Genomic DNA, 23,456 nt, shown 5'->3' on the forward strand with positions numbered 1-23,456 from the left:
AGCTTTTAAGTGTCCGTAAGCCCCACTTTACTGTGTCACAGTTGGATGTACTGCTCTGCCAGCAGTTTAACTGAGTGTTCAGTTAGTCAACATGCTCTTCTTAGTGCTAGCTAATGCTGCAAGGAAAGTGAAATTCCATTTTCTGGGCTTAGTGTTCAACAGGAAAAGCACGTGAATTCATTACTGAAAATCCCACAACAGCCAACTAATCTTTTAATATTTTCTGAAGTACAATTGTTTTTTAATACTGCTGCTATTAATAAAATGCTAAATGTGTCCCTGTTTATTCCACAGTTGTTGCTATATATGACTATACAAAGGACAAAGACGATGAGCTGTCGTTTATGGAGGGTGCAATCATTTATGTGATAAAGAAGAACGATGACGGCTGGTATGAAGGAGTTTGCAATCGAGTAACTGGCTTGTTTCCTGGGAATTATGTTGAATCAATCATGCACTATGCCGATTAAAATCCTTTGCTTTTCAAAGTTTGGTCTTGTATTCAAGTCATACCATGATTATTTACAAGGGGTAACTAAAAGCTAACAGAATTGTCTTAATATACTTTCAAAAAATTGTGCCCATTTCTTCAGGCCATACTGTTTTAATGGTATGATTGAATGTCCATCTCTGAGTCTCTGGGGACAGTATGTCTTACCTGATGGCAATTTGTAAAACAAGCAACTGTCTATAACTGGTTATACTTATTTACTTATGCATTGTTAATTTTATGACCAGCCTAATTATTATGGGGAAGTAGGGTATAATATTTAATGAACCATGATCAGATTGTGCCATTACATTTTTCAGTACAGCATGGTAACTAACACTACGTTAGACTAACATATTAAAACCTGGATGAGAAGTTTAATGTTAGTGCTGGTCATATTACTTTTTGTTTAGACTCTTTGCTCATTCTTGAATTATATTTGTTTAAAGCATGCATACAAACTTATGTATTGAAATATACTTTTTTAAAAATCCAAGATGCTTCCAATTGTTGTAATCTTTACCTGGAGTATTCTCACTAAAGTCTATTACAATGAGTTGTTTGGGTCTAAGGTGTCCATGTGATTCAAAAAATGGGTGGTCTTATGTATGTGTAATTTGTACCCAAGTTTTTTTAATGAGTAAATTTACATTATGACTTTTTCCATTCATAAATATATAAGTGAACCAAAGGTCTTGTCCATTACTTTGTTGGTTGGCTTGGCAAAGAATTTTGGAATGCTAACGTAGCAAAATCATGGCTGTGTTATCCCAGGCAATGTACTAAAAAGCAATTGTTTGTAACATGACTTTATCACTGACAGAGGGAAAATAAATTAGATCTGAAACCTGAATTACACACTTATACATACTCTTAAAAATTCTTTTCTGCCCACACTTAGTTTCAGTGAGGGTTCTTGATTGAATTTCATTACCTGGATGCAGTGAGGTGGACACCATCTGTAGCTGTCAGTTCTGTGTGGGAACTCTGTGTGGCTCTGGAGCAGAGGGACAGGAGCAGGCTGTCTCCAGAGAGCACCCAGGGGAACTCAGGGACAGGAACTTGGCCATTGTTATGGGATCACAGGCAGAGATAGCCAGAGAGGGTGTGCTTTCCTGCTCTACAGATTCTGGGGCTGAAATAACCTGAGAAGGAATGTGGTAGTACTGGGTAATTACTGTGAGAGGAATGTGTCTGGGACTTCAAAGGCAGCTTCTAGGGTGCTACAGAATATGTTCTATAAATGAGTGATTAAAGTGATGGAGTTGCAGGTTTGACTGGCTGGTGAATCATTCATTTTTAGTTTGAGTTAGAAATACTGAGCCTTTCGTTTTCTGAACAAAAACATTCACTTGGTAACAATCTCAAATTCTGCACCATGTTAACTGCTAGCAGGTAGCCACCAATAGCATAAAGTGAACTCACTGATGAATAACCACTTAAAATCCACTTGTAGTCTTTTACAGTAAACCAGTATCTCTATATACAATTCCAGGTGCTTCTGTTAAGTAGCCAGGGAAACATCCAAACCCCCTCTCTTCAGAGGAGTTTACCAGCTCCTGTACATGCATGCTCTCTTTATTAGTGTAAACAAGTGAAATTTGGAACAGCTTCAGTTTTCATACACTGATTTATTTTCATTGTGGCCTTTGTGCATCAACATGTAAACATCTTCCCCATCCCCCACAATCAATAGCCCCCACTAAAACAATTGTACAGCACAGTTTGATTTGCTCTGAATTGCATGGCTTCCTTCAGTAAAACACTTTAAACTTTAGTTTAAAAAAAAGAAAGTAAAGTAAAACTTCAAAAAAAACAAAAAGAAGGTTTTTTTAAAAAAATAATTTTTGGTGGCTTGTGTTGTTGGAAGCAAGTAACTTTTGAAATACATGTAGGCACAGTCTGGTAAAGTAGCTGCCAGAAGGAGTGGAAGGAGCTGTCTCACTTGTCCCGCATGAGAACCATTTCTGTCAGGTGCACCAGGGCCTCTCTCTCGGGGGACGGGCGCAGCTTGCGGATCTCGCGCGTGGCCGCGTGGCAGTAGCGCTGGGCGAGGTAGGTGGTTTGCTGCACACCATCACTCTGAGAGAGGAGAGAAAACAGGGACCTCATCAGCCGCCTGCTGCCTCGTCCAGGCACAGGGGAGGTTCTGCAGTCAGTAAGTACCCTCATACATTCTATCCTGATGGGGAAAGAGGATTTGTTCTGTAATTGGGGAAGCCCACCTACCTGCCATAAACTGTCACAGTACTAAAATTCATCCATGCTAAAGCAGCAACTCAGCATCACAAAACACCACTGGTATTAACAACAAAGTACAAACTAATGGCTTATCCCTTCCTCTCCTGCCCTAGAGATTTACAAAACCCCCATGCTATTCTGAAAAATAGGTAATAATTTGGCACAGACCATTACTTAGTCTTTTTAGACCAGAGTAATTTAAAACTGGTATAAGGTGTGCACAGCAGTTACCAGACTGACTGAAAATGCCATGCCATTTATACCAGCTGCTGAATACAGGTATGCCTCAGCTGAAGAACTGAGTTCATGTGTGAGCTTTTTACTTATGGAGATTTTATGCTGTTGGAGGGAAAAAAAGAAAAAAAGTTCTTCAGTACCTAGCATTTCTGCTACAACACTGTGCCAGAGGGAGAACTGAGTTGTTGTTACTTGGCATTGTACATTGCATGCTACTCAGCAGGTATTTGCTATTTTATTTGAGAGGCAATGAATTTCAGACTGAGAGAGCAGAAATATTTGATATCAGTCTTACCTGCAACACATACTTCCATGCACGCTCAACATCTCCTGGCTTACTGAATCTCCTCATTATCATAGCATTCATTTCTGGAAACTGAGCACAAAGGGAGAAGGGTTTGTACTTGCTTTTGAGTTGTTTTCCATGTAGCTGCCTGTCATGCTAAGGTCAGAACACCACCAAAGTGCAGCCCTCTTCCCTGTCACTGCTGCTGCTGCAGGTATAGCTTTAGGTTTGTACTTGCAGTCTGCACAGGAATATAGCAGAGCCCAAGCATTTATAACAAACCTGGCTCTGGCTCTGCTGGCTGTGGCCAATTGGAAGCAGAAGTCAGCACCTGCCATTTTATCATGTTAAGCAGATGTTCCAGTGTGGTAATTTCTGATGTGGCTACTGCCTGGTGAATAATCTGCATCAGATACTCTGACAGATGATGATCAGTGTTGGCACTCCTGGAAGAAGCACCTCTGCCCCCAGATGTACAGAAAACCCAGGATGTTAGTTGTTGCAATATTGTACATTCAACTTGTAAAATCCCCTTATGGTAACACTGGCTGTTACATTCTCTTACATTTTCCATTGGGCTGGTATTTTATATACACAGATTTTTTTGCTTTAGTAAGAGAAAAATGACATCTATAAGGTATTTTGTTTTCAGCCATGTAGCATTTGTAGTTAGCACTGCAGGCTCAATTCCCTACAAATCAAGCAGGTAACTCAAGTCAGTTGTTTTGAGAAAAATCACATCACTTAGGTAAAAATGCAGCCTCTTTCTTAAGACAGCCTAGAAACAGAAAAACCTAGTGCTTAACAAAATAAGGCTACAACTCAAGGCAGCTACTCCACAGAAGAATTCTTTTTAAGGGAAAGAAAGAGCTGTTTGTTCATCTTGCCTGAGAGGATCAGAGTCAAACAAAGATGATTTTATTGCCATATACTTGTAAACAATGATCTGCCTTCCTTGCACACCTTTGGGCCTGCAACTGCAGCTTTACAACCTCGTTCAGGTACAAACATGTAGCACCCATCAGTGCTGTGACAGTCTCCTATTAGTCATACACAGTCCTGGAGATGCATTCAGAAGTTCAGTGATGACTCATCCTTCATCTAAAAGAGGAAAGTCATGGCTTTTTCTAGATCCTAGCTTCCTTGCCAGGTAATGACAATTTAATTGCAGTGTTCATGCAATCAGTTTTCACATTATTCATATTTACAGTTATATAGAATGCATATGGGATCACTTTTTATATTTAAGCACTAAAGGACATGAAAATCCCCAAACTTGTAAGGCAGAGCTGTTATTAGCAATTCTGCCTATTTAGTGGGCAGCAAATCAGCATTTAACAGGAATGCTTATAATAAAAATAAACCTTTCTTCTTCAGCTGTACTTGTTTAAGAGGAGCTTTAGAATTAGCATACACTAGTGGATTTCCTTAAAAAATAAATGGGGTGTTGTTTTTTTTACTGAGAGAGCTTTAACTTTAAATACTGAATAAATAGTTAATTTAACTTTAAATACTGAATAAATAGATACTATATCAAGGTAAACACTTTTTTCTCCTTAATATATTCTAATGCACAAAGGTGTATTTCAGAGGCAGGGGAGAGGATAGGAAGAAAAGGCATCTGCCACTGAAGATCCAGAGCACATTAAAAACTAAAGAATGTTTGTCAGGAAGACAACTGGAAGAGTACCAGCTACATGAAAGGATAGCAGCAAAACTAATCTGAAAAGACAGCCTATAATTAATAATTACACTTTGGACTGTCTTCAAGTCCTGGCTCATGAGTTTTTTTCCTCAGACACAAATACATGAAATATCTTTTAGTAGCATCACCAGTGTCAGTTGAAGGTCCACATTTTTTAGCACTCATGCTTTGTTTATATATCAGTTAAGTCTGCAGTGCTGTTGTTCCAGTTTCTTGAAAACAGCAGGACATTTGCAGCAAAGAAGCCTTCTGGATAATGCAGAAAACTTTGTAAGATGGTCATATTATATTTCAATGCAAAAATGTACAGTTCCCATCTATCAAATATATAAATGAGGAAAAGCATTTAAAAGTGGCCTACAAAGAACAAGATTTTAAAATAGGACGGACAGATTTTATTTCATTTCTATATTATGAACTAATTTATCTTGTAAAGCTAATTAAAAGATAGATGAAGTTCAAAGTCAGAGACAGACAACCCAAACAAATGAGTAAGAAATAGTTTTAATTTAAAAATTGGAATATTCAACACCCACAAGACAATCAATGTCACCCATTCTCTGCCAAAACTGGGTATTTGCAACATGCCTTGTTTCCTTCTGCACGTGGCTTTAGCACACACAAAAAGAGTTTTACAACTCCATCCTCCCTCTCTGCCTGTGTCTCACTGTTCTTTGGACAGCTCCAATTGCTGATGACACAGTTCTGAAATAATCATTCAAGAATATGCTTGTGAATCCCCCCAGATGAGTATGGGGAGACACTGAGGACACAGAGAAGGTTGTTCTCAATATGCATTCATCTGCTTTGTCAGTTGGCTGATACTCTGTGCTCCTGTCTGTTCTGAGATACAGATCCTTGGAAATGCCCAAAGGACAAGGAAGCAAACAGATGTGAATGCTCCACCTCCCCCCACAACAGGCTCTTTTAGAGGGGAAGTAAATGTCAAAGTTGCTGGGCTTTTTTAAATGATTTAGAACTTTTCCCATGTCAAGCTCAAAGCAATTCCACTGAGAGATCATAGATGAGAGCTCTACAGGAACTAACTGTGCCAGCTTTTATATCACACTGTGGAGCCTGGCAGGAAGGACTGCTTTTTAAGTCCCAAATCTGCTTGTCTCTGGTGAACAAGACACTAGAGCAAGGAATTAAACCAGTTTCTTTCCTTTTTATGGATTAGCACCAATTTTAATGTCTTTTCATGCTGCTCACGCTTCTGTTTTCATTTTGATCCTCCAAATAATTTTTAAGGCACTGAAAATCTTGACCAATTTTAAGCCTGTTTTATTTACAACAGTCCCTTTTCTCTTACCCAACCTTCAGACAGGAAACCTACTCCTGTTTGTAAATGGATAATACTTGAGGACAAAGAGATGAAAAGATCAAATCCAGTAAATAAAGGTACCCACCTAAAGGCAAGGCAGGGATTTAAATTCTTGGCCCCAGATGGATACAAAGCCCAGAACAAGGCAAAAAAGCCTACATACACAGTCAAGGCTGGGAAGATGATGTTTTCAGGAGAAAACACAAGCAAGAAGCTACTTAGGAATAACCTACGCAAAATGTCCTAAAACTCTCAATACCCTCAAGAGCCTAACAGTAAGTAGAGTTGTGCAGGAAGGTGTTTCTCAGAACTTCTTGTGTGTGCACAGAATCCATCTGACACTGAACCCACTGATTTGTCACAGGTGCCCAGGCCCCTCTCATCACTGTCACTGGAGATCTGATGTGTTTCAGCTGGCCCTGTGAGGAGCAGTTTGCATTTTTCATTCCTGCTGACTTACCTGTCGACAGGCAAATAAGACAGGGCCTGTGGCTAATCCAAGCTTGAGATCTGCTGCTGTTGGTTTCCCCAGGTGGTCAGCACACGATGTAAAATCCAGCACATCATCTATCAACTAAAAAAATAAACATACAGATTATTTAAAATTTCTTTTTCAAGTATTAGAGCTAAATACAGAACAATCCTTGTTAAAGACAAGATTTGTAGGAAGGATTAAGACAGCCCACTTTGATTTCTAAAACACTTTGGACAAGTTTAGAATTTAGATTCCATTCAGTTCAACAAAAACACTACCTGAAAAGCTATGCCAACGTTTTTCCCATACTGGTATGCAATCTCATGAACTTTGGGATCAGGGCAGCCTAGAATTGAAACCTGAAAAGACAAAAACCCCAAGTAAATAGAAAGCTTTAGTTAACTAAAAGTTAGCACTTTTAGCCCCTGACCATAGGTGTGACAGCCAGCACAGGCTGGAGGGATCTGGGAAAGGCAAAAAAAGCTGACTTGGGCATATTCTGGCTTATCTCAGTTCATGGAGACACAAAACTGGCCAAGCTTACTAGAAAACAAGGCTGAACAACAGTGCAGTATTAAAACTACATTCACATCTGCAAAGAGATTAGCTTCATTAAATATTTATCAGGCTTAGAAATTACAATGCAAGGATAAAGAGAGAAGAAATGTGGATGCACTTTACATGCAGGGAGGGTAGTAGTTGTATCCAGTCCAGTGATGGGGAAATTAAACTAATTACATACATAAATCAGCTAGGGGATAATTGGAGGTCAGATAGCAGATAAATGGACATTACATGTCTCATAAAAGATCACAGAGCTGGATGTGTTGGACCTGGTACAGTAGGGGCAGTTGACATAAGGCTGATTATTTTTAAGGTGATGTTAACTGTATCTGACTTGCTCAGGAAGATGACTTGATTAGCCTGCAGGCAAAGCTACTGAGGGATAATTAGTGGCAAAGAAAAGACAGCAAATGAAGAAAGCACACCAAGCTCACAAAGGTATCACTAAACTGAGATAAACAAACATTTTACATCAAAGTACAATCAACTACTTGAGAGACAGAAATTTTGTTGAATAAACTCCACAAAACTAAAATACAGGACATTAACTAAGGTTTGAGAATAACTATCTTGCCTCGAAGTAAGGGCATTTATGCTATTTGCATTTATGTACCAATTATACATTTTGCAAAATGAGGTTGGTTAAATACTCAGATTTATTTCAACCTTCAATAAACCAATTAGAACAGGGGACAAAAACCCACCCTGGTTTATTGCAGGCATTCCAAATCTGCTGTGACCAATGCAAGGAGTGAAGATACATTTTACTTAAGACTAAAAATATATGCTAGGAAAACACAATATAAAAATAAATATGTGTGTGTGTGTGTATGTATGTATATGTATTCCTCTTTAAGACTGTGTAAGGCAGGAACATTAAAAACCCCTCCAACCCCAAAACCGGCCCCAAACTAAAAGCATGTCCAGCAGTAGCTTTGAAGGTGAACATGAAGATGGAAATAAGAAACAATATTACATCCTAATAAATGTGATGCAACTTGCACAAAATGGGGGATGATTTCATGCAGCAGTGCACTTCATATCTGAGCATCAGAACACTTCCCAGTTATAACCTGTGAATAACTAAACCCCAGAGGAATCTGGATGACTGAGAAATTAACAGCATCACACATTCTCCACTTTTACTTAAAAGAGGACAGTATAGCAGGAAAATAATGCTACTTTTCTCTAATAATCATAGAAAATCCTGAAGGCTATTAAACAGAGTGAACTGCAAATATGAGATATTGAAATAGATGTTGCTAGGGACTATCAAAGTAGAACATTTTGCCTTTTTATCCTTCTTTTGATGTTTGTCTCTTAAATAGCAGTATTTGCCCGAAGACCTAACATCTACTGCTAACTTTTTGTTGCTTCTATAATATAAATCACATAATGTCAGCATGGCAGGGGGACTGCATCTACCCTGTTCCAATGAAATCCTTACCTACTTCCACATTTCATTCCCTGTGGAGGATTAAAATACAGAATTCAGTGACAAAATCCTGGTTAATGGCAAAGGGTCAGAGTGGGCAGAAGCTGGCAGAGGGTGGGAGGAAGCGTTGTGTAAAGAAAAGAGCTTCCTCATTTAACCTGAAAGGTCAATTCTTGTTCATAGATAAAAAAAAATTAAAAATTTGGGAGATTTTTTCTGCCAGTCATCCTCACGTGAGCAACCCTCTGACCATGACCACATAATGAACCTGCAGTTGGGTTGTGTCTATCAGGGAGTTCCTTCAGGATGCAATTTCTCACACTGCTGTTGAGGATTGTTGCCCCCAGCTGGACACTGGCCGGGCTGCAGCCAGGCAGCCTGGCACTCCCACATGGAGTTTAACTGGAGCTGTACTGGGATAATGCTCTGGATAATACCCACATTTGCAAATACAAATCAGGATAACCAAGTCAATACAGTGATGTGTGTTTAAATGATAAAACTCCCCCTTTGAAAACAGCCTAGAGCTCCCCAAATAGGTATGACTGGCTCATGACAATTTAATCTTGCAAGAATTCAGGCCTGTCCTCCACTAAATCATGATGAAAAATCCTTTCTAATACCAAGTGAAACAAATTCTTTAGAAATGTTCTTTGAATTCAGCAAAGCAGGACAATCTCCTTGGTGTTATTTCAAACACACTTTTTGCAATTAAAAAGTTGTTTCTCTTATGTTATATGAGAGACTATAAACCAAATTTGCCTCTTTACCGAATTTCACATAATCAGCTCTGGGGAGATACATCCTGCTCTGATATTTAATATGTGACAATATGGCAGCTGGAGTTGAAAGCATTTGCACATCTCTACCAGTGCTATGTAGGTCAGAGAGGACAACCTGCTGCTGGGCCAGAATTTGCTTGAATAAACACTACAAGAGATGTTAGTTCCTGTAGTCCTAGATTTGTGGCCTCCATGGAAAGGAAAAGGCTCTAAAATCTGCTCCTTTCCAGCCATTCTCCTCCATGCCCATCTCCAGAAGCAGTCAGGTTCCTGCCTTCTCATTCCTGGCTCACCCACTCCTGTTTTTCTAGGCAGGAGCATTGTTCCTTTCTCCAGGAGAGCCACAGAATAGTTTAGGTTGGAAGGAAATTCTGAAAGTCACCTGCTCAAAGGAGAGTTGACTTCACAGCCAGAGGTGTTATTTTCCTGGGCACCAGTTGCACATGCTGGTAGGGTTTTGTGATGGAGCCCTGTGTACACACCAAACTAGGAACTGGTTAGAGCAGGAGCTCACAGAATATCCAGAGCTTCAGACTATTGGTTTCTCCAGTGCCTTACACAAGGAGGCACAAGCTTCCTCCTAAATATGGAAATCAACAATCTCTAGTACACCCTTACACTCAAAGCAAGCAGGATTTAATCCCTTATCTGAAAGTATACCATGCAAAATATAAATAGCTTTATGAGGCCCAGGAATTCACATTACTGCAGGGTTTAAAAAAGACAGAAAACCTGCTCAGGTTATTTTGCTATTTCCAGCTGGCCTGATGACTAAACAGAAATTCCACTCCAGCTTTATTGTTTCTGAATTCTTGAACTAAAGTCACCTCATGTTTCTCTGAAAAATGCCTTGCAGTAACTAAGGTTTCAATGACTCTGGGCCATCTGGCACTGCCTCATTTTACAATACACTTTAATTGAAATTTTGGTAACATTCCCCCATGCAGAACTGTTGTAGAAAGAAACTGGAGACTGGGATGGCTCTTAACATCTTGAACAGACTGTTCTCTCTCTAAGTCCTAACTTAAAGAATTTTGATTTAAATGCAGTAAAGCTTTGGTGGTACAGAATGCATCAATTACAGTGTATGTCTTGTTTAGATCTTTTTGCAGGAATACTCTCCTCTTCCATTTCTAAGGCATGGAATTCTAAGGTGCCACCTGAACCTGTCTGACATCTCCTTTCCATTTAATACTTGTATTTATTCAATCACAGCAACTAATCAGGTTTTTCCTATCATTGACAGGAACAAACTGCTTCTAAAACCCACAGTCTCTCCTCTTAATTTTGTCCCTGAAAACAAGATATGAATACATGAATACTCTTGATTCCCTAACTGAATTTCCTTTCAAGATAGAACTGATGATCCTGCTTATCATTTTTGCTAGAGAAAACAGAACTCCCTTCTGATTCCATTTCTTCAGAAGCCAAAGCCACCTAAACGAAAATATCTCAACACTCACATGCAACAAAGAAAACCCCAAATAATCCCTTTTAACTGCTATCAATAGAGCTCTCCTAATCCACACAGAAAGAAACTGAGGGAAACACACATATTCAACTCATTGGTACTATGTGCAGCGATAAGGATTTGCCATGAAGAGAGACCTTCTCCCTCTGTTTTCCTTTCTAACACAGATTTTACAGCATATAAAGCTCCAGCAGTTCAGCAATGGAACAACTCAGACCAGCCACTAGAAGAAAAGCAGCCAAACACCCCCCTGACCAGCATCACAGCCTCAGTCTTAAGGGAAGTGCTTCAATCTTTAACTCTTGCAAGTCATGAAAAGGAAAAAGCTTAAATTAGCACATCTGTAGGGAGAATCCACCCAGTGGCAATGTGATTTCTTCCATCTGCAAAGATTCTTTTAGGCAGACTGTCAAAATGAATATTAAAACTTGTGTATGTTTTTTCTGGGGTAGCAGAATAATGTGATGCTCTTTACTAGTCCAGGTGCCTACTGATATAAAACAAGACTTGCAGAAGAAAATTATCAGGGTCATATTGCCATTAATATGAGCAATCCAGAAGAATTTATTTCTTTCTTCCAACTAGAATAAAAGGTATTTTTCCTTCCCCAAAATCCATGTGTCTCATTCTATGTGATCATTTTAATGTAAGCCATTTTCAACTGCTGTCTGTTGCACAAATGCACCAGTTCCCTGAGAACAAAGGAAGATGATTAACACTAGCACAGATTTTTACTCTAATTCTTTAAGAATTCCACTTGCTATAGAATCCATAAGAACATAATCTTGAATTGGATCTTTTTGTAATCAAGTAAGAGAACCGAGTGACAGGGCTGGATAAAGTAATTGGTAATTAAAACCTCCAGACAAATTAAGATAAATTAAGTACATGCTTCTGGTTTTTTACAATGTGATGTAGAGATATCAGGAAAATGTTTTCACCCAGAGGGTGGCTGGGCACTGGAAAAGGCTCCCCAAGGACGTGGTCACAGCACCAAACCTGACAGAGTTCAAGAAGTGTTTGCACAATGCTCTCAGCACATGGTGTGACTCTTGGGGTGTCCCATGCAGGGACAGGAGTTGGACTTGATGATCCTGATGGGTCCCTTCCAACACAGCTTATTCTCTGATTCTATAATGGTTTCTTCCCACTGTTACCACTTAAGGTCTCACTCAGCACCAATGAGTAGGGCCAGATGCCAAAGAAGTCTTAAAATCAAATTATAGACTCAAAAATGATCAACTGAGTTTTTAAAACCACTGTCTCAAAGTTCCAGAATTACATAAATTGAAGATTGCCATTGTTATGATTATTTGAACCTTATTTTGATTCTTGAGAATAACAATAAATCTGTGTATAAATAAAAAACTCAAAGAAAAAGTGAAAACCAATATTGGAGGCTACACAGCTGAACTGTGATAAAATTCACAATCTCCAACCCTTTCACATTCTGGCAGAATACCATTTCAGGGTTTTGCTTTGGAGGGTCTCCAGAGCAAAGAGCAATGCTGGTTTAGCTGTGAAGCTTACAGTATGGTATGTTAACTCAGAAGAGACAGACGTACATACTGCTTTACAACTGTTGGCTATCAGACTCGCTGTCTTCTTAAAAGTCTTCTCGAGGTAGTGAGCAAATCTCTCATTCTCGTTTTCCTTGGAACCCAGCTGGAGGAATTCACCTAAAAAGTTGCACAGAAAGGAGGTTTTATTTGTGGGTTTACTGCTTAGGCAGGAAAATTGGAAGATTAAAACAGGAAAAAACCTTACCACGCACCAGATCTTCAATCACCTGAGTCAGAACAGAGATGATAGTGGTATTTCCAATTCGTGCTAAAGCTACAGAAGCAGCTGAGAGGATGAAGTCGCCAGCTAGAACAGCCTAACAACAACAACAACAACAAGGTGATCCCTTAAGTCTTCTCCTGTGTTACTACTGACCATACAAGTTCTTTTAATTGTCAGACCTACTCACATTACAAAACCTTCCTACATAAAGCACAAATATCTCATTTCAACAGCGAAAAAACACATAACATATAAATATTGAAATCTGAGTAATTTTTGAGTCCCGATCATATAGTACTGGTTATATTTTTCTGTATAAGCACTGTCCCCTCTGTATGCAGTATGTGTTTGCTTATGAAGCTTTTTTTAACATTAGTTCTCTATTTCACCATTCTCTTGTGGCTCTTACGCCATGTGAACTCTGAACTGCTTCAAGTTCCTTCCCTGTATTTTCTGGTGAAGACCTTTCTCGTAATGCTCTGTGAAGAAAACACCAATTTAAAAAAAAATTCCCCGCTGACTGAAAACATTTTTGTATTCACCACTGAATCAGCATTTAGGATGAGGTACAAGTTTAAAGTATTTCAACAGCACTGCAGAGAATGGCACAGGGAATGCCAAAATCAGTAATAATCAGCAATAATCACAAAATGGGCCAGGTTGGAAGGGGCCAGAGTCATCTGGTCCAACCTTCCTGCTCAAGCAGGGTCATCCCAGAACACATGGCACATTATTGCATCCAGATGATTCTTGAATCTCTCCAGTGAGTGAGACTCCAAAGCCTCTCTGGACAATCTGTTCATATTCAGGTGGAACTTCCTGTGCATCAGTTTTTGTCCTCTGCCTCTTGTCCTATTACTTGAGAAAAGCCTGGATCCATCTTTGTGACACTGCTTTCAGATATGTACGAGGGCCCCTCTCAGTCATCTCCTGTGGAGGCTGGACAGGTCCAACACTAACACACTTCAACCATTCAGTAGGTAATGCTTCCAACAGTTCAGAAAAGGAAAACACATTTGTCTCACCCACAAGCTGTGCACACCTCTTCATATGTTTTCTGACATATTCCAAGACCTAGCCATACAAACCTCTAGGTATTTGTGCTCTGCTGAAATTCAAAGGCAAGCCTTGCACGTATTAGCAAACTCACTTTCCTCTCTCCCCAGATTTGATTAAGTGTCCTTTTTCCTCTGCGAGAATTTGCATCATCAATGACATCATCATGAACTAGACTGGCTGTATGGATCATCTCAGCAATTATGGCCACAGAGCGCTGGCTTGCTTGCACCTCCCTAAAATCAAAAAACAAGAACTGTCAAACAATTAAATCAATTCTATATGCTGCAATACACTACAGAATCTCTATTAAAAACCAAACAAAAAATGTTCCTCTGAAAACAGCTGTCACAGCTTTTTCCTGGTCTCACCCCTTCTTTCAAACCTGGAATTAGGAAGACAAGAGAAAGTAAGATCACATTAGTACAGTAAGTGCAGAGGGATGGATCCATCCTCATAAGGCCCATTTCTACATTGCTGCATTAACAGTACTGCAAAACTCCTGTGTTATTGACTGTAATCCCTCTAAATCCAGACTGCAATAAACAGCACAGCATCAAGGATGCTTGGTTCCAAGACTGACATTTGGAAAACAGCAGAGAAAAGAATGACAGGTAGCTCTGTAGATGAGTTTTAAGTTCTCCTTATCTCTGTTGCTCTACCTATAATCGTGGCATCACAAACTCTACAGCTGGATAACTCTACCAAGCAGCAAGCTGGAGAGATCAGAAGGAACAGAAACCTGCATTCTACATTTGAAAGATATAACTCATAGATCTTCTCCTTTATGTTATCTGATTACCTTAAAACCCCAGAGGTTCTTCAGAAACCTGAGGAATTAACTAGGATTCTACTGCAAGCACTTTAACACTGTAAACACCAAATACCTAACACTTATTGGAACTCAGCCTTTGGGAAGATCTAACACTGATGATTCAACTCTCAGTAGTTCACACTACTTTTTTTTTTTTAAACTAGGTGAAAAGAAGTTAACAGAAGAACACAGAAACAATTCTCTAGAGAACAAAACTGGCAAAAAGCACATAAAAGAGCCAACCTAGCTCACATAAAGGACCATCTCCCTTAGAATCCATCTTCCACTGTCTTCTGGTATTTTTCTGTTTTCATCATGGGTTACATGCAGGATCCCAGAAATGGCCATCCCAGTCAGTCTTGCCTCATAGGTGTAACAAGGGCACATGGACCTTTAAAATGCCCCACATACAAAACAATAACACAAAAAAACGAAAACCCACAACACAAGAAAGAAACTACTTCTGATATATAAATAATGTACCTCTGGTACACAGACAACAGAGAAAATCATACTATTTTACAGGAGAACAGAAAAAGAACTGAGCCAGAAGATAATTTCACCACAGCTAAGGGAATTTAAAACTTTCCTGCACTGCCTATGTCCTTTAAAATGTAGTGATTAATCACAAAATGAAAGAACATATTGCAGTCTGCTGACATAACACTGCATTCTGACACCTACCTCTGCACAGAATTCTGCACTGCTGTCAGTGGGAGTTCTACATCCTGAACAATAGCAGGATGAATGGGTAGCTCATAGGCTGTGAAAATATGGCTTTTACACAACACAAAATAAGAGCTGGAAACCTTCATAGTTGTTTGGAGGCAAGTCTTAATGCAGACTAGTGATTTAATCAAATGCTAGTTCAGTGTAAATAGTTTTCCAAAACAAACTACTCTTACTAAGTAGGAGAAAACTTACCTTCAAAAAACTGTAAAGGTCTCCAGCCTCTTTCATGCACTGTTCTCCTTTTGGGGATTCCCTTTTTCATTAATTATGTCAGCAGACTGGACTTCCTGCTGGGAAGCAGCAGTAAATGGCAACACTCACTGACACACTGAAATATTTCAGTAGTATGAACACAGCACAAAACCAGTTATTTCAAAAGCAGGTTCTGAAAAGTTCTGCATTATACTCTATCTTATCTCTGACAATGACTAAAAATGGCATAGGAATGTTCATGGTTTCCAGAACACTGTATCAAATGTGACAATTTCATCTGAAGGGGTTTTAAAACTACTATTTCCACAAAGTCTCAAGCAAGGTTCTACCCACTGCTGGCAAAAAAGTTCTGCAATCGTTTCCTGCATGCCTCTTGTGAGACTAATTCTAGATCAGAGCATGCCTACTTTTAGGGGAAAACACACAAACCCCAGGATCTTTCTCATCCCCTGCCATTTTTCATTCAGCTTCTCCTGCAAAACAAAAGCAAAAAGTGGCAGTAACTGAATAGATAACAGCAAATCCAGTAAGTGGAAAGATGCCATTTTTAGGTCATTCTCAAAGTAAAGACACCCTGAGCTGATGTATATTTACAGATATTTTATAGAACTAATCATGTTCTGTCCTTCAGTAGGACCCCCTGTTTGATTCAGTTATAAGGTTTTATAGATGTGCTGTACCCTGAGGTGTTTTCCATTACAGAACTTGTTTCATGAACACTGAACAAGCCAAGGCTGACCACACAGGTTAAGAAAGCCCAAATGTCTCCCTCCAAACAATCCAGCCCAAAACCAAAACAACCAACCAAAACCACCCAACAACGGTGAGGGCCAAACTCAAAACCACACAAACCAGTATTTACACTCTCCAACAAAAAGCTTGGAGGCAGTGTGTTTGCCAATAAGTAAATATTGCCAGTTTAAGGACAGGAAATGAGAAAAGAACTTGCAACATTGTTGTGCTATGGCCACAGTCCTTCCAGCATCAATCTCCTGCTAAGGCCCTGGGGCTAAAAGAAGCAACCATCTCAGAAACAGATTCTGTGACACAGAAGGGCACTGCAAAGCACAGAGACTGCATGTGCTAACACCAGAGAAAACTGCAGAGCAGCTGGCACCAAGGGCTTTTGACAACAGCAGTTTGGAGGAGTGAAACAAAAGGGAACTAAGGTTGTTGGCAGGTTCTATCTTTAGGACATATTCAATTTTATTTTATTGCCATTTTATTTGTTTCTCACACTATTCTGATAAATTTATTTCCCCTCCCCAGGTTTGTAGAAGAGTAGCAAAGTTAAAAATATGCAGTATTACTTCTCTACATACACAATTTTTCTCACAAACATAAAAAAAGTTGTAAGAACACCTTGCCACCTGGAGACAACGTTGCTTTAAGAAAGAACAATAATGAATCAATCATAGTATCAATGTGAACTGAAGTGTGTATGTATATATATATATATATATATATATACACCCAGAGCAGGTGTAAGACAGCCTGCTTCAAGCAGCTTAAAAGCAAAAGAGAAGAAAATGCCCATAAAACTTTATCAGCTCACAGGAACTGGGTATCCACAGTACAAATGTAAATTCCTTTTGCATGGCCTTGCCAATCCTCAAAAGCATTGGCCACCATGCAATAACCAACAAGCAGTACAGTGAAGACTTGTATCAACATTAGGGATATTTAATTACAATCACAGGCTTGGACAAATTGTCACAGGGCACAGAACAGGAAGGTAAATACCCTGAGATTTCATTCCATTCCTTTGCTGAAACACTTTTTCTCTTGCCACTAGAAATTCATTCTAAAAGCAACATGACAAAGATGGTGACTCAGCCTGGTTTGTACTAGGAATGTTCAGATTATTGAGGAGGCCTTTGAAACACTGAACATATTTTGGAGGTGCTGATCAGAACCACAACAGATGTACAAACACTGCCAAATGACACAGACATCCAGAAACCAGAGGACTTATGCTGAGGGCTGGCTACTGCAAAGCAAACACTTGCCCCAGGAATGTGTGGCAGTTTCTTACTGGCATAGGGCAGGTCTCAAAACAGGCCCTGATAGTTCTGAGACAGTATAACATGTGGACAAGAATATGTCCATGAGCATATACATATGTCAAAAGACAGCAAATATGCTTTGAGCATACAGGCAAATTCAGTCTTTCTACTGCTGCCTCTCTCTGATTCACTGCTCTGCTCCCACACTGTATGACATCAGTTCCAGCCTTCTCAGTACTGCACACATGATTTTGTTCATAAGCTTTTCATGCTACACACTAGAATGAGATAAAACTATTTTTACCATTATTTTGATTCCAAAGATGCTCCAAAAACTCACTGTCCCTGTTGTTAAATCTCCTCCTACATTTCCATTATCTTAGAAACACAATGCTTTGTTTTAAGTAGCTCTTTCACTCTGTTCCTGATAAATTTGTAGACCACAAGTCTTCAATCTTCATGATTATCCTTGCAATCCATCCCTGAAGCCAGCTGGACTTCACTTACTTTGAGCACAGGGATAAGGGATGCTGATGATCTCAGGAAGTGTGATATACACTCCTGTAGCTGACCTGGATGGCTGATGCATGCTAGGGTATCTTTGAGGGTTTTCATAACAAAGGTGGGTGCAAACCACACTGGGGTTATGCCCTAATGCGACATCTGAGACCCTACAAGCTCAAGCAGAAAGTTTTGGTTTGCTGTGCTTCCTTACATTTCACCACAGATGGATGATCATTAAGAATGACTCTGTCATCAAAAAGTGCCCTCCTCACACTCCTGTTCTTCATGTCAAGGTCACTCATGAATATATTAAGCCAGTCTGTGGCAAAAGGTATCCCTGAGGATTTGCACAACCAATATTGTTCCTTTTGCTATCTCAGAGTCAATGACAAGAAGCAGTCCTGAACTGACAACAGAATCTGGCTGAGGCAAAGTTCATTAATCCTGGATGACTTTTCCTAAAACAAGAGGAACTGGCACACAGAGGAAAGGACACTGCCAGCTCAGTTTTGCTTTCTCCTTCATAATTATATTCACATAGAAGGGACTACAGGGGGAGGTGCTATCCATGCAACAAAATACATGCCATGCTCTGAGGTAGTAATCAAGTCCACCAAGGCATTAAACTAGTCCTACAGAGAGAAAACAGTGCAAGAGCTCAGAGAAATCCCTTAAGACCGACAAATTAGTCTAGAAACACTTCTGGAAAGGGACCAAAGATTATCTACTTGGAATTCTATACAAGGCAAGACTGGAAGCATAGCTGGAAGGCAACTGGAGAACACTCCAGCCAACATCTTTCCTCAAAATGCAAACATAGCAGCTGACAGGAAGGTGTGGAGTGAAGCATCTGCAACGAGCCAGACTCAGGAGTGACAGAGAATACAGGCCAAGCATGATCTGCTCAGTTAAAACTGCTCTCAAGTAACGTGGAGATCATAAGGATTACACCAGACTAATTAGCTTAGAATCTTACATAAAGTGTAGAAACTTGCTACTAGAGGGTGGGAAAAAAAACCTCTTACTGTTTTCAAAATCTCACAGCTTTGAATATAATCATACCAGCTCTTTAATAGCTTTTCTGCACAATTACTAAAAAAATCTCACAGCAAACTTATCACAGCAAACTTCTTACCTGTGACCAGAGTTTAATAGGAACAGGAGTGGTTACAAATGAAAATACTTAAAGAAGTTTACATAGTTTCAAAGAGTATTAAAGGTTCTAATAAAGCATTTATGCAAGGAGGTAGAATTGACTAAAGCCTTACAAATATAGTAATTCAGCAACATTATTTATCCACCCTGCTTACAAGCACAGTATAGTTCCACAATTTAACACAGGGAAATACGTAATAAACCCAGCAGTTCCTTTTGCACTGACAGCTACAAAAATACAGCTTCAAGATGGAACTTACATTCAGGTTTTCCTGAGGAGCATTTTATTTTCATAAAGTATTTTTCAGAGACACAAGAATGAGATATGCACATCATGCTTGAAAGTTATCAAAGTGACCAACTCACTTGGAATTATTATGGTGAATGTTGCAGGCCCGAGCCATTAGCACCACAATCATTGGTCGAAAGGCCTTTCCCTTCCCATCAAAGTAATAATCACACATTTCCTTAAGTTCTGCTGCAGACACCAGCAATTCCTATAAAAAGGACAAGAGCATTTCAGCATAGAAGTCACAAAGTCAGTCTGCTTAGTGTAAATACAACAGTATGCATGTATAAGGTTATTGCTTACATTCATTCCACCCAGTGTAAGCTCAAGTTATTTTTAAAATTACTATGAGTAATCTGAAATGTAAATGATGCATTCCAGTGCTGCAAATCAGAAGAAAAACTGCATTCTTGTTCTACAAAATATTAGAAATGCACCATTTCCCTTCAGTTTAAGTTTCAGACAGCAGTTCATAAACATAAATAACATTACTTCAATAAATATCCAAACTGATGGCTCCTAATAAAAACAATCATCATGACATGCCACCATAGTCACCAAAATCCCATACCTTTTTAATATCTTCATAGAGATTCTTCAAGTCTTTTCTACCAAGTTGAAAAGGGTCTTGGTATTTTTCATCACTAATTGTCTTACTGCAGCTGCACCAGTGGGATGAACTTGTATGATGAAACCTGGGGACAGTGTTTTTCAAGAGTAGGCTTGTTAGAAGTCATGTTCCCCTGATTCCCCATACAGAAACGTCTGAAAGGGTTTCTTTCTCTCCCTCTCCCCTCATACCCCATTTAACCAAATGGCTAAAATATATGAAGACATCAAAACACTCTTTTTCAGACAGACAGTAAGGTGCAAGGACAGAAAAGCTGTGTATTGATGATCATAAAGCTTTGGGACCTGGCAAAGTGCATTTGGCACACACACACTCTGCCCTTAAGAGACCCTAGATATTCTGAGCCCCAGAACATCACCTTGCTCTCCATCTATTCCTTTTGAATACACTAGGGATAGTGTAGCCTACATTTGCAGATAGAGCCCTTTCTTCTGGAAACCCAACTGTTCTGTTACTTTCTTCTCTCTCAGGTAAACTCCTGAAAAAATATTCCTGACTTAGATTTGATATTTTTTCCTTTGTATACCCAGCTACATAATAAATTAAATCAATACTTCCAGGTAGCGTGATGGTGCTAGGAAAGCTCATCAGAAAAGGTTGAAAGCTCCACCTGGATGCATTAAGATGCCTTTAGCTTAGGAGATTTGTTTGTTTGTTTCCTGAATTTGAAGTTTCTTCTTCTTCTAATGTTTCCTTTCCCAAAGTGAACCCCATGTATTTTCTTGCAACATTCTTGCTTTGCCTGTTACTCTCCAGGATAGACGACTGAGACTCAGACTCAGCACTACAGCAGCAGTCTAGACTGGAGTAAATAACCTTATTTTCAAAGTTCACAGCTCAGAGGTGTAACTGCCCAGTTCACCCAATAACTCTGTCCTCACCCGCTGCACAACAATGTGAATCTCCAACTTACCGCCAAAATATACTACATATTTTTGGAAACGAGAAAGTTGAACTTCTTTGGGTAATGTGACACATCTGCAAAAAATAAAACCAGGGACAGAACTTTATCAGAACTTTAAACTGCCAGAAAACATTTGACTACAAAAAAAAAAAGTACTCATCACCATTGCTCTATTTCTCCATTTCTCCATTTTAACAACTCGGCAGCAAAGGGAGTCTCATAACCCCTTCCACACCACGTGAGGCCCGAGTGCACCCTTCACCCGGCACACTGACCTGACTCTTCTGCTCCACAGCCTTGGACTTTCTCCCCTCGAAGGCCCAGCCCAGGAGGCTTATCACTCAAATTACCAAAGCTGCTTCAATAAAACCTTGCTTTTGCACTTGAGCAAGGTGCAATTTTCAAGTATTTCCTGCCTGGCACCAATCAAAGCATAGAGAAAAGCACGAGCTGTTTCAGTACACTACCAGAAAACCACATCCTTGTTTTCTCTGAAATAATTTCAATTCCGCCTGATGTTCATAATTTACACCTGCCCATCTTCCCTGCTAAATGTCCAGAACCTGACTTGCGAATCTAGCAATCTCTCCAAGGATCCCTCCCTGCAGGCAGAGCCCAGGAGCACGGGGGAAGGAAGGCACAGCCCCAGGTACAAGATTCCAGCAGAAATAGGCTGAGGAAGGAAGTACAGCTTTTTACAGCTTTTACTCTGCTCCTGGGAATGCTGCCAGGAAGAACCGAGCCCTGCCCAATGCTGGGCTGAGCCAGCCTAAAATCACTGCAATCCACGTGTTCACCCAACTGCTTCTGGAAAAACTCACACAGAAATGCTCAAGGAGACCTGCTCCTGCTCCCCGTGCCTCAGCGTCTCCTCAGACGTGGATTAAAGCAAAGCCTCTCTCTCCTTGGACAGTGGGAGGCAAACAAAAGCCCTGTAAAGGCTCAAGGGCAGTCCTCCATCCTCCGTGCTTACACAAGGCCATGCAAGGAGACAAGGCAAGGAGCCCAAGCTTATCACAGATCTGCAACCCACTGCTGTCTGACTTCAGTGTCCGGCCCTAGGGCTGAGACATTCCCAAGTCGCTCTCTAGAACCTCTCACCGCGTTCTGTCGCTAAAAATAGCTGATCCTTCAGCGCAGGCACACACAGACTCCCTCCCTCCCTCGCACTGCCGCTTGACCCTGGAGCAGCGGCTGCTGCAGGATGCTGGACGCGCTCGCCAGAGCACTGTCCCTGGGTCAGGACAGCCAGAGCACCTCAGCGAGGCTCCGAGCAGCAGCCTGGCCTTGTGAAGAAGCTCCAAACCAAGGCAGTGAGCGAACCGGCCCCGTTACCGCTCACAACGCTAACACACACAAACGCCTTCAAAATCTCACATAAGGAGAACTGCTTCCCCTGCTCCCACCTAGGGCCGGCTCCGAGGGGCTCACACACTGACCAGCGCTGAAAACCCCTAATCCGGAATTTAACCTTGCACCGAGCGCGCTCCTGCCCCCAGCAAGGACCCCCCGGCAGAGAACCACCCCCGGGCCGTGGCGCTTCCCGGGCGGAGGCTGCGGGACGCCGAAGGAGCGGCGGCCGCGGGTGCCCGCTCGGCCCGGCGCCCCCCGCCCCATTCATTCCGCGCCCGCCCAGCGCCGCCGCACTCACCGCCGCGCTGTGGGCCGGCGGGACGCGGGGGCCAGGGCTCGGCACGGAGCCCAGCGGCGGCGCCCGGCGGCACCAGGAGCCGCTCCGCCACCACCACCGCAAGGCCATGGTGTCCCCCAGCCCCGCCGCGCCAGCACCGCCTCCCGGCACCGCCGCGACCCGGACGCGGAAGCCCCGCGCCGCCACCGCCCTCCGGCCCGGTGCCGGGCGGGCACCCCAACGCCCTCTTTGGGGGCGGGAGACCTCAGGCCGGGTTCGTGGGCGGCTCTGGAAGGCGCGGTCTGCGGACATGTGGTGGCGGCCCTGGCTGCCCGCCTGCCTGGCCTGGGGCTGTGTGGCCGCGCTGTGCGGCTCCCGCGGGCTCTGCCCGGCCCCGAACGCCTCCCGCCCTCAGCCGGGTCAGTGCCCGCGGCGCCGGGCGGCGGAGCTCTGCGCCTGGGCCCTGTCCTCCGACAGCCTCCTAGGTACGGCCTGCCCGGTCCCGGGGCTGTGTACTCCTGCCCTGCCCAGTCCCGCGGTCTGTACACCTGTTCTGCCCGGTCCCGGGGCTCTGTACTCCTGCCCTGCCCGGCGATTTTGCTTGTTGAGTTGTAGCAGCTCCTGAAGCAGTAATTAAGACCTGATACACACAGTGAAATATAGTTTTAAAGTTAAAACTAAATTGGTCATACGGAGCTTCCTCCCCCTTCCGAGTCCCACTTACGTG

At 41.4% G+C, this 23,456-nt stretch overlaps 2 protein-coding genes across 12 annotated transcripts in view; one reads left to right on the forward strand and one right to left on the reverse strand.

Moving 5' to 3' along the window:
• The window catches only part of ABI1 (abl interactor 1), a 77,375-nt gene extending 76,032 nt beyond the window's left edge, over positions 1–1,343 (forward strand). For all 11 annotated transcript variants that reach the window (XM_074534658.1, XM_074534626.1, XM_074534627.1 and 8 more), the window contains one exon: positions 295–1,343. In XM_074534658.1, coding sequence (XP_074390759.1) covers positions 295–470 — 176 coding nt within the window. In that variant the 3' untranslated portion in view covers positions 471–1,343. The remainder of the gene's footprint in view (positions 1–294) is intronic.
• Positions 818–23,132, reverse strand: PDSS1 (decaprenyl diphosphate synthase subunit 1). Its single transcript, XM_005480338.4, has 11 exons — positions 22,751–23,132; positions 21,109–21,173; positions 20,136–20,259; positions 19,642–19,772; positions 13,946–14,087; positions 12,778–12,889; positions 12,580–12,689; positions 7,037–7,117; positions 6,744–6,857; positions 3,264–3,344; positions 818–2,572 (listed from the first exon to the last, which is right to left on the reverse strand). The coding sequence occupies exons 1-11, from the start codon at positions 23,039–23,041 to the stop codon at positions 2,432–2,434; spliced, it is 1,392 nt and encodes a 463-aa protein (XP_005480395.2). The 5' UTR covers positions 23,042–23,132; the 3' UTR covers positions 818–2,431.
• Positions 23,133–23,456: the final 324 nt, after the last annotated feature.

The sequence above is a fragment of the Zonotrichia albicollis genome, chromosome 1 (genome assembly GCF_047830755.1).
Source record: "Zonotrichia albicollis isolate bZonAlb1 chromosome 1, bZonAlb1.hap1, whole genome shotgun sequence".
Classification (NCBI taxonomy): Eukaryota; Metazoa; Chordata; class Aves; order Passeriformes; family Passerellidae; genus Zonotrichia; species Zonotrichia albicollis.

Bases quoted from the DNA above. Each gene is read 5' to 3' on its own strand.
- PDSS1 (XM_005480338.4), bottom strand. From the start codon at position 23,041: ATGTCCGCAGACCGCGCCTTCCAGAGCCGCCCACGAACCCGGCCTGAG. The intron at 12,690-12,777 runs GTAAGGTTTTTT...GCAACTTTTTAG, and splicing joins GATTGAAGATCTGGTGCGTG to GTGAATTCCTCCAGCTGGGT. The intron at 6,858-7,036 runs GTAGTGTTTTTG...TTATTTTTTTAG, and splicing joins ACGTTGGCATAGCTTTTCAG to TTGATAGATGATGTGCTGGA.